This window comes from Pteropus medius, unplaced genomic scaffold, assembly GCF_902729225.1.
Source record: "Pteropus medius unplaced genomic scaffold, Ma_sr-lr_union100, whole genome shotgun sequence".
Classification (NCBI taxonomy): Eukaryota; Metazoa; Chordata; class Mammalia; order Chiroptera; family Pteropodidae; genus Pteropus; species Pteropus medius.
Window position 1 is genome coordinate 4,884,864 of NW_024354503.1, and position 11,761 is coordinate 4,896,624.

General features: G+C 52.5%; 1 protein-coding gene across 1 annotated transcript; it reads right to left on the reverse strand.

Annotated features, from left to right (window-relative positions):
* Positions 1–4,660: 4,660 nt before the first annotated feature.
* Positions 4,661–10,645, reverse strand: ZNF683 (zinc finger protein 683; the record flags this gene model as incomplete). The annotated part of the gene is given in 4 exon segments (XM_039854161.1): positions 4,661–5,151; positions 6,198–6,326; positions 7,611–8,302; positions 10,525–10,645. Coding segments are annotated over 4 exon segments (1,266 nt in total), but the record flags the coding sequence as incomplete, so codon positions are not given.
* Between the last annotated feature and the right edge of the window lie 1,116 nt (positions 10,646–11,761).

An 11,761-nucleotide genomic window follows, 5' to 3' on the forward strand; every position in this document is an offset into this window, starting at 1 on the left:
GAGGGGAAAGGGCCCAGGATCCCAGACCCATATGGACACCGTCCCCCCAAACCACCAGTTTTCAAAGACAGGTTTGTGTTCTTGGCAACAGAGGAGCCAAGTCTGGGGTCAACATCTCTGAGCAGGGGCCACCGATCCCAAATGCTTTAATTTACTCATCTATGAAATAGATGCAGCCTCTCATTCTCCAAGGCTGAACACCTCAAAAGATAGGAGGGGACAGTGATTCATGTGAGGGCCTGAGCAAGGCAACCCAGGCTTGAATCTCAGCTCTGCTACTTCCTAGATGCAATACCTCTTGCATCTCAGTTTCCCCATGAGTAAAACGGGCACGATAATAATAGTACCTGCTTTCTGGGAGTGCTATAAAGATTGCATGAGATAATCCAGGCAGAGCACCGGCACATAACGAGTACTCAATTAAGCGCTAGTAATAATTAATGGTATTCAGAACTACAGAGATACACGGCTGTTTGAGTCACCTCCAGAGGAGACCCTCTGTTCCTCCAAGGGGAGGGCACCCAGTATAGCCCAATCCATGGCTCAGGTCCCTGAGGTGGGAAAACCGTGGCCAGAAGCTTAAGCTACTGGGGGTCCATGGACCTCCTGGGGGTCCATGCCAGGAAGTGGGGAAAAGGAGCCAAAGATGAGAGGAGGTCAAGCTATACCAGGAAGTGTGAAAAAGGGGATCCAAGGAACAGGCACTGACCCTTTATGCCTCCCCAGCATAAAAAGCTCATGATTCTTGAGCACCTAGGCCCCAGGCTGAATGTTCCACATCCATTACCTCATTTCTCACAGCAGCCCTGAAAGGCATTATTATTTTCATTTTGCAGAGGGGAAAACTGAGGTTTAGAGGTGAAGAGTGATCTGCCCACGGTTACCCAGTGAATCAGTGGCAGAGGGAGGACTAGTGAACCCCAGTTGCCTGACTTATGAGTCAGGGTTCTCAGGGCCTGCCCTTTCCGGAGCTTTCTTCTTTGTAGTCTCTCCTACCTTGAAGCTGACATTGCTGGAGCTGCTGTCATCTTGGGCCAGGTCAGGGCAGCTCTGGCCACCCCAGTGCCTGGGAAGGAAGCACAGGGGGAAGGGAATGAAGTAGCCTCCTCCTCTCCAATCCCAAGACTGGACCCAGAGGCCCACCTCACACTCCTCTCAGAGCCCACAGGCTGGATGAGCTCCTGAAACCTTGGAAGGGGGGTAGTTATGCAGCAGCCTCCTCTCTGCTCCCTCCCCCAACTGTTCACTCCACCCCCAGAGACAGAGAGAGAGACAGGAATGCACTTGGACAAAAGTGGGGACTAGGCCTATATCAGGGCCAGGATATAGTAAAAGGACAATGTCTGTATAATTCAAAAACTCACCATTTGCTGAGGCCCTCCCTATGCCAGGCTTAGCACTAGGTATTGTACCCACATGATCTCCTTTAAGCCTCACAATAATCCTAAAAGGTGTGTATTAGCGCTCAGTTTTTCAGATAAGGAAACTAAAGCCCAGAAAGGTGAAGTGACTTGCCTGGAGTCACACAGCTAACATGCCTTGGCATTAAGACACTAGGACCATACCACTCCAAAGGCTAGTTGGACATCACCACACTAATGGTGGCAAGATGGGGAAGTGCTCTGGCTGCCTCTTGTATGCACTCTGCCCCCCACCCCAGGAAATCAGCAGAAATCAGAGGTCTCTGCTTCAGTACCTGAATCCTATTCCCACGGCTGGTGAGAACAGAGTCCAAGTGCACACATGGGATGTGTCATCATGCTGGCACAGGAGCCTATGCAATCCCTCCTCTACCTTCCACACCCGACTCACCTGCACTCCAACCCCACCTCCTCTCAAATGGGGAAAGGGAGGGGCAGTACTACCTGGGCCTATAGGGCAGGTGCCTGCCAGAGAGGGTAAAGGGGGAGGGCGTGTCTTCCAGCAGGGACAGGCAAGGCCCTGGCAGGGTGTGGGCACCTCCCAGGCACACAGGCTTCCTGGCATAGGGTGGCTGGGCCCTCCCTTCCTCTCTCTCTTTGGAATGAGAGACAGCACAAACCCCTCCCCTTACTCTGCTCTCACCAGACCCCCTCCCTCACAGGGTTAACTGAAGACAGTTGTGTCAAGCTCAGATCAGAACAAATTGCTGGGTAACTGTGTAGACACACAAACACCCCACCCTCTTTTCAGATATCGGGCCAGGGAGCTACTGGGGTCCCTTTCACTATTCCCCCTCCCAGCCATTCTACCCAGCCATCCACAGAGCCTTCCACTCAAACATCAGTTACCAGTGACCGGCTTGGAGAGACAAAGCAATTTGTTCAAGGTCACATGACCAGAGACACCTAGAGTTAGGACAGAGCTCTGGCTCTCCAGCTTCCAGTTCCGTGGTTTCTCAAGGCAACAGAGCAGCCCAGGACTTCAGGATGTGAGCTCTGGAGTTGGACTGCTTAAGCTTGTAACCCAGCTCCAGTACTTGGCAGTTATGTGATGTTGAGTAGGTGACTTCATCTCTTTGAACCTTCATTTTCGTATCTGAATCACCAGAATACCTGTCTCACAGAGCTGCTCTGAGGATTAAATGAGTTAATCCAGGTAAGGCAGGAAGCAAGAGGCAAATAAAGGTTGATTGTTATTACAATCTGGGATGACAGGGAGAATCCCTCCGTGACATCTAAAGACAAATGCAGTGAAGGCTAAAACGACTCAGGAATCGGTCATACTTATGACAAACACACACGAAGACCAGAGGGAAACTGGCCTGTGATGTGAGAATCAAAGTCCACAGAGGAGCAAGAGCTACTCCATTTGCCTTTACACTGTCTCTGGCGGAGAGGAAATCATTGTGTGCAGGGGCTAGCCTGACTTAGGAGATTGTAATCGTCGTTTTAAAGTTTTGAAAGATCACGAGGACTTTATAAAGACCGGTTTCACATTCACATATCCAAAATCGATGCATATATTTTTATGCTCATACACACTTATTTGAACATCCACTACACTCTATTTCTCTCTCTCTCTCTCACACACACACACACACACACGCACACACCCTCATACACTTATTTGAACATCTACTACACTCTATTTCTCTCTCTCTCTCACACGCGCGCACACACACACACACACACACACACACACCCTAGGCACCAGGGACGCCCCATGCAGCCCTCCTCCAATCCCTCACCTATCCCGGCCTCTGGCCTTGTCCAGGGTCTGATTCCCCCTGTGCTCCCTGCGAAGCCCTAGCCAGGCGAGGCGGCGGGTCAGGCGGGCCCCCAGGCCCTTGCGCTGCTCAGTCATGTTGAGGGAAAAGCCCCGGGGCAACTGACCGCTCCGGGCGGCGGGGCCACCCGGATCCGCTCATTTGCGGAGAAACGCCTTCTCCCGCCCTTCCCCCGGAGTAAATAGTGGCTCCGCCCGCAGGAGCAGGGGACCAACCCTGTTACAACGGGTGCGCTTTGAAGGGCTCTGAAGGGCTCCCAAGGGCTCCCAAGGGCTCTGAAGGGGCCGCCCCTACCCTGGGCTGCAGCGGGGGTCGCTCTACCTGAGCCCCCTCTCCCCAAGGCCCTGCCCTCGGCCCTGCACGCGCTGCTACTTTAGGTCTCCGGGAGGTGCCAGGCACCCCTCAAGGCGGGTATAAACGAGGCGTACCCGGAAAGAGGGGCTAGAAGGCGGAGCTGAGCAAAGGGTCTTCCCCACGAAGGACAAAAGGGCGGGGACAGGGTACGGCAATAAGTGTGGTCTTGCCGACGGGGCGGGGCCTAACCAAATGGTTGACATCTGGCTTGAGGTCAAAGCGGTGACTGGGTAGGCTTGGAACACAGACCTTGATTACCCGTAGGGGCGGGAGCTGACCCTGCCATTGCCCTGCCACGGTGGACTTCCTATTTGAGTTCTCTCCCTATAGCTCATCATCTCCCTCTACCTCTCTGTCTTGGACAGCCTACAACGCAGCCAGCATCTCGCCTATTACCCGGGTGGGAAAGTCGCTCTGAAACCTACAGATGTTCGAACAGCGTCCCCTGTTGGAAATTGGCAGCTATTGTTATTTAATAACTACTGTTTATTGTGATATAACCTGGGCCTCCTGCCTCCCAGGAGATGCCCTTCACTACTTGATGCTGCCTCTCTAATTCTCGAGTGGGGGTGGGGAACACCTGCACATTTGAGGGGACCCTCTGGCACTGCAGGAAGAAAGGCCACCAAGAGGATCCCAGTTCCCCAGGCTCTCTTCGCCAGTTCTTCCCTGCCTGTATTCCTTGTAGGGTCTCTACTCCTTCCCTGAGCCCAGCACCTCCCTAGCCCTTTGCCCTCTGTGGTGACTGGTCCTGGCACATGGGACATCATGCTTCTGGGTCATGATGGACACTGATATTCTGTGTTTCTGCCCCTCCATCCCCAAAGGGGGCTCAGATCCTGGCATGTACATGGCAGGTAGTACCAGCTGAGGGGCCCCGTGGCCTTCTTATAACTGAGACAAGGTGGTGGTAGAAGCAGCAGAGACACATCTAGACAGATGCTAGAACATCTATTCAGCACAGTCTGCACCTTGCAGAGTCCTAGAAGGCTGGGCTGTCCATCGGTGAGCTGAGATGGAAGGCCTGGTCCCAAGAGGAAGCAGAACCCAAACCCAGCTGGAGGTAGATGGCTGCAGGCACCTACCCCATGTGTGGGCAGCACTAACTATGTCTTGACTTGCTCCAAGATGGGGTGTGAAGTTTGGCAAATCTACGAGGACTTCTCCCTTCATTGTTGAAGCTCGGGAAGGCTCAACTTGTAGTAAAGAAAATCCTTTTATTGCTCTGCCCTTCCCCCTCCACCAGGACAGTCCTGCCACCACCCTCAGGCTGGCTGTCCTTGCTTTCCCTGGAATGCTGAGGACATGTTGATCTTGTCTGCATCCCAGCCCATCTGCCCCTCTGATGGTGCTATCATAAGACCTAGTGCCCCTTGGTGCCACTAGGCAAGGCAGGAGAGAGACACCAGAGGCAGATGGGTGTGAGCTAGGTTGCTGGGCTGTGGAGCATGCAGACGGTGGTGCAGCTTCAGGTGAATGCGCTGGGTGAAGCGACTTGGGCAGATACTGCACTGGAAGGGCCGGGCCCCTGAGTGCAGGCGCAGGTGGGTCTTGAGGTTGCTGGAGCTGCTGAAGCGCTTGTGGCACATCTGATGAGAAAGGGCACTGGCATTAGGTCTGCCCATCTGGCTGACTCAGGATCTCTGCTCCCCCTCCCTATTCCCTATCCCCACCTCGCAGGCCCAGAAGCTTCCCCAACCCCAAGATTCCTCCCTGGGACCCACAGTGTCTAGCACATTGGAGCCAGGCAGACCTGGGTTAGTATCCTGGTTCTTTTACTCTCCACATGACCTTGTATAGGTGACATCCCCTCTCTGATCCTTGCTCTCCTTATTGGTAAAATGCGACTATTAATACCTAACCTCATGGGTGTGGTGGACTGAATGAGATAATCACATAGAACCCTTATGAGTGGCGCTGCAACTTCAGTGAGCATAATTAACATTTATTGGGAGCAGCCACATGCCAGAAATTGGTCTCATGTAGTAGTATGATTAAATACTACTACAACTCCTATAAAAACAATGAGAAAGGAGAGGCTCAGAGGAGTGAAACCACTAGCCAAAGGTCACACAGCAATTTGTAGACAGAATGAGGATTTGAACCCATGTAGCCCAGACTTATAATCACTATACTGCTTTCGGTGAAACAGAGAAAGAGTCCCTGTAAAACAGGGAGTCCCTGCCCTTCTGACGTCCCAAAGGATGTGGTGAGGCTCAAAGAGGGAAGGAACAAACATGAAGCTGATGTTATACAAATTGCTTGTATACTTTACTCACACTATGGCATTAACCCTCCAGCTAGGCTAGGAGGAAGGTAGTGGGTATTTATGCCTCAGGGTCCCCCAACTTTATTATCCTGCCCCACCAGACATACATCTCTATCCTTGCTACAGGACTCCGGGGGTGACCTCCAATATCACATCTTGGCCCTTCCAGGCTGAGAGGGGTCATTTTCGCCCTTCACCACCTCCCTCCCTGTCCCCACCCTCATCTCCTATACTGTCTCCACGTGCTCAGGAGGGTTGGGGAATGGAGACTATAGGTGGAGACGGGGACTGCAGGAACGGAGACTTGGGGGCCTGGAACTCCTTCACCTGCTTGCGGAAGTACAAGGAAGGGGAAGAGGGGCTTACCAGGCACCCGTAGGGCCGCTCCCCAGTATGCACCAGGTGGTGTTTCTGCAGGTGGGTGAGCTGGGTGAAGCGCTTATGGCACAGGGCACACTGGAATGGGCGCTCCCCACTGTGCACACGCAGATGGACCTGAGCCAGGTGTGGGAGAAATGCTGTCAGCCTCCCAGAGCCCCCAGCAGGGTCTGGGAACCTCTCCGAATCTCTACCCCCAGCCTCACAGGACCCCTTTTTGGCATTGAGGCCTCTCAATCTCCTTGCCTCTCTGTCACCCCCTTCAGGGCCCCTTTTCCATTCTCCAGGAGAACCCCATTCTCTGCTGCCCTGTGAGAGGGGAGATGGCAGTGGTCTGAAGGCCAGATAAGGGATTATGTATGTGTATTATATATATGAATGTATGTATGTATGCATATATATATATATGTGTGTACATATATATACGCGGACACACACACACACACACACACACACACACACACACACACACACACCCTGTGCAGGGCTTCTCAAAGTGTGGTCCATGGATCTGCAGCATTAGCAGCAACTGACAGCATGTTAGAAATGCAGATTCTCAGGCCCTGCCCCTATGAGCTGAATTAAAATCTCTGGGGCTGGAGCCTATCTACATATTTACTAGCTCTCCTGGTAGTTTGAGGCTCGTTAAAGTTTAAGAACTCGTGCCCTAGAGGATCCAGAAGGGACCGTTCCCAATAACCATAACTTTTCCTCAACTTCAGCAGGTGCCAAATAGCGCATAGCTGCCCTTCTTTGATGACGCACAGGTATGCGCACATGGTTGCCCCCTGCTGGACGCCAACTGCACTGGCGCTGATTTGTGGGATCCCACTTGAAAAAGATTGGTTATCAGGTCTGTGGTCTAGACTCACTAAAATCTACCAGTTCCCCCACCTGAACTGCGAACAAACAAAAGGAGGCTTAACTGGGAATCCAGAAAGGATGACTGTTCAAGAAAGGTCTTTGCACTAGATTCTGAGACTGAGATCAAGGCCTAACTCCATCATCAAATCAAAGTGATCTTGGGCAAACCCTTCCCATCAGGAGCCTCGGTTCCTCCATTTTTTTTTTTTACAGTAGAAAAGATTTTATTAGAAAGGAAAGTGGAAGTGGAAGCGGGCCTGAGCAAGAGAAGTATGGCTCAAAAGGCCTCAGTTCCCCCATTTTTAACCTAAATGAGATGATCTCATAGTCTTTTAGGATGGAGAGGACTTTGGTAGTCATCCTACATCTTCTCTTACAGATGTAAAACTGAGGGGCCAAATGAATCACCTAAGTTCACAGCCAAGACGCTGCCCAGCTGTTCCTTCCGGCTTTAAGGTCTTTGATTCTAGATGCAGGATGGGAAGCGGGGGTCATCAAAGGATGCTGAGGGGACAGCGGGGTCCGGGAGGCAGATACCTTGAGGTTGGAGAGCTGCCCGAAGCGCTTGCTGCACACTTTGCACTCGTATAGGATTTTGCCATTTTCTTTCTTCAGCGGATAAGGCAGGGCTGCGGTGCCCGCTCTGGAGCCCAATGGGACCTGTTTTTCCGGAGCCGCCCTGCCAGCATGCTCTGGCCCTGGGGAATAGGTCCTGGCAGCTCCAGAACCTGGATTCCAGGCCTGGGAGGGTTGGGTTTGGCCAGAAGCTTGGGAAACCCCTGGGTAGAGACGCGAGGTCTCCCCCCAGGCGCTGTGGTGCCCAGGCTCACTGATACTCATCAGCATGCTGGGCATAGCCCTGGTGGGGTAGAAGGTGTCTTGGGGCAGCATGAAGGCGGGGGAGCATTGGCTAGAAGGTGGTTCCCCATAGACGAACAGGTAAGGTGGAGGCAGAAGTGGGTACGCAGGATAGAGTGGGCGGAGGTAGAATGGAAGTTCTTTGGAGCCGGGAGTGAACGGGTGGCAGGAGCAGAAAGCCAAGGAGCTGGGGCTCTTTGTATTCTGCCAGAGGGGTGGAGAGGAGCTGTTGCGAGGAGACAAGGATAGGCAGGAAGCCCCTTCACCAACTCTTTCCGGCTGGCTTCCCATCTTGTCCCTGCTTGGAGGGTACTTGGCTATGAGTTTCTCTTCATCAGTGGAGCTGGCCTGTGGCCCTGGTGGCTGGTGCTCTGAGCAGGAAAGGGAAGATGGTCAGGATCCCACAGACTGGGGTACAGTTCCGCTCCCCATCTAACCTGCCCCACTCAGTGTTGGGAGAGAACTCTCGCCTGCAAGTCTGTTAGGTGACTTGAGCAAGGCGTTTTCCCTCTCTGGGCTTTCCTGGTCTGTGATTGCACTTGCCAATAAAAGTGGCTAGTATTTGCTCAGTGCTTAACAATTTTAGGGAGAGAAAATGATTCAAAAAGCCTATTAGATGTCCATGTGGAGCAGTCAGGTGGGCAGTTGGATGAATTGGTTTGGACTTTAAAGGAGATGTCTGAGCTGGAGACATAAATTTGGGTGTCAGGGGCCCAGATGATATCACATAAGGGTGACTTTAGATCTGCTCTGTCCAAAATGGCAGCCACCTGACACATATTTCTACATTTAAATTAATTAACATAAGTGCCATAACATATTCAGTTCCTCAGTGTCACTAGCCACATTTAAAAAGCTCAATAGATATGCTGTTAGACACCACAGGTATAGAATATTTCCATTATTGCAGGAAGTTCTATCAAACAGTGCTACTCTAAGTAAAGAGAACAGAAGAGCAGAGGAAGGAAAGAAGAGAAGAGGGGAGAGAGGAGGAGAGGGGAAGAGGAGAGAGGAGGAGGAGAGGGGAAGGGAAGAGGCTGGACTGTCCCAGAGCAGGTGAATATTTAGGAGGTAAGTAGAGAAGAGCTTAGTAAGGGAGACTGAGATGCAAAATCCAGGAGTGATATAAAGTAAAATACTAAAAAATAAAAAATAGAAAGTGGATTGTCTGTTTGGATTTTCATTTATTCACTCAACAAACATTATTGAGCTGTTTTGCTCTGTGCTCTTGCGGAGGTTTGGGGGGATGGATAAAGGGCACAGCAGCATAGTCCCTGCCTTCCAGGAGGTCGCAGTGGCATAAGGAAATGGGGTACTACAATGCAACAAGCCTAAGACACAGGGATAGTGAGAGCCTACTTTTATGAAAGAAGAAACTGGCCTCAGTGATGTGCCCAAGATCACGGAGCTAAAAGAGCAGCACCAAAACCCCGCCTCAACTCTCCGAGTCCTAGCCCGTGCTCCTTTCTCATAATAAAGATCCCCCTAGCTCAAACAGGTAGACAAGCTCCATCCTCACCACCCCCTCTCCGCACCACCACCAATACCAAATCCCACACCCATGCCTGAGAAAGCCATTGCCCACCTCCTCTGGCTCAGGTGTCACTACCTTGAAAGCCCTCTGCACACCTAGGGCAGAACTCCAGGGCAAAGTGTGCTAGTCAAGTGTGCCTGAGGCTCAGTACTCACCAGCGACACTGGGTTCTCTCCCCTTCCTGTCCCAAAATCTAATAGTGCCCCTCACCTTCAGCCTCCACCAAGGTGCAGCCCCATGCCCTGGGGTTACTCTTGCTCAAGGAGTCCACTCTGAGGCCCTGTGGGGATGTACCCTGGGGTGCCAGCTGCAGGGAGCATAGGTAGAGGTCCAGGCCCTGGGGGCAGGCCAGCAGGGCAGATCTGGCTGGTGCCCATGGCAAAGGGCACAGCCGACTGACACGGGATGGGCCATGGACATCTACTGTATCTGGAAGTGGCCTGCAGACTGGGAAGACCTGGAGGGCAGGGGGGAAGTGGATGGGGGCTGGGGACTCCTGGGTCCCTAGAATGATACTACCCCTGGTTTGGTTCCCAAAGGGGGAAGAGACACTCACCCCCATCATGTCTGCACTCAAATGGCTTCCCCTTACTTCATCCAAAGACTTCTTTCTCCAGAGACTTTTGTGCCCACCCCAGGATCATCTTCCCTCTGCTGCTAGAATCCCTCACCTAACAGTCTCCCTTCCAGCGCCCTTCCTGACCACTCTGGGTCCACCATGTCTCAGACCATCTACTGTGTTTTGAATGGAGCGAAAATGAACTTGGAGAAAATCCTCATTAAATACTATGAACCCCACAAGATGGGTCCTAAGGCCAAGGCCTCCTGTATGGCCTTGTTCCTACTCATGATCCACATGAGATTCTGGCCCCTAGAGCGTGGGAGAGTGTCTCTGGCACCTCAAAGGCCCATCCCCATGATGTGCCAGGGTAAAGGTGCTCAGGACCAAGGGATAATAGGAATCCAGGGTCCCTTCGGATTTTCTCCGACTTCCTCCTAACATTCCCTCCCTTCATAAGCAGGCTGGCCTCAAAAGATAGGGCTGAGATTCCACTTTACCTGGTGCTCTTGGCAAGACTGGAAGTCCAGGCTGGGGGACAGGGAGCTCCCTGTGCTCCTCCAGGGCTTGGTCTTGTGGCAACAATCCAGTTCTGGAGTGGGTTCCCCCTTCATGCCCCCACTACCTGCTAGGACAAGTCAGTCACAGGTGAGCAACAAAGGTTCTCCAAATAGCCTGGCCTCTAGGGCTGGCTCTCCCACTACACTTTGAGCCAGTCACTGTGCCACCCAGCCTCAGTTTCACTATCTGCAAAATGGGAGGGTTGAACTGGCTGACGTGTGAGGGCTCTCAGTGCTGACATTTAGAAGTTAATGGTGCTCTCCTCATAGGTGCAGAAAGAGGATTGAATGGAGACTTGACAATGAGAGATGAGGAGCAGAGCCGGCCTGATCCCCACCCTGAGGAAGAAAGGAGAGAGGAAGGTCTTCATGGAGGTTACTCCCAAGTGAGCTCAGAGATCCGAGGGGCCACAGGGAATTGAGAAGCCACTCTCTTCTATGTTGGGAGGGACTCATGACTCCATCCATGATTCTATCAACCACGGGCTATCCACTAAGGGGAACTCCCCACCCAGGAAGGGGAGCCCCTGCATCATAACTCATCCACAGAGCTCTTCTATGCAGCTAAAGAAACCCCTGTGTCCTGCCACCCAGAATTCCTGGACTCAGCTCCCTCACCAGGGACAGTCTGAGAGAGTAAGTCAAGAGTCCCCCAGGTCCCCTGACTGGCCTGATAGGAAGCTGCCCTGAGTGGCTCAGCTGTCTGCTCAGTTAGCACCTGGTTTCTCTGCTACCTTTCACTGAAGGCCACACAACACAGGTATCACTTCAGTTCCCACTCCGCTCCCCCTCAGTAACCACGCTTTCCTCTTTACCCCAAGTGCCCTTCAGACCATAATACCCTCACTCGAGTGGCTCAGTCCTGCATAACCCAGACTCCTTTCCCTTTTCCTGACTCCTTCCTGCCCAGCCCCAGGTCTCAAAACAAATATCCCCAAAAAAGGTGTTACCTTCATGAGGCTCTTCACCTGGCTCTGCAGAAGTCCCCTCTGGCTGGGGAAGGAAGGAGGTTGGCAAGTGGGCAGCGCTGCCTGTGGCTGAGGCCCCAGGGGGTGTGAGAGATGACAGGAAGGTGCTACGTTTGAAGTTACCACTAATAAGGAGGAGGAGGCAGGCAGGCAGGCTGGGGACCCATGAGACCTGAATAGGGGGAGCCATCCACCATCCTTTACCTACA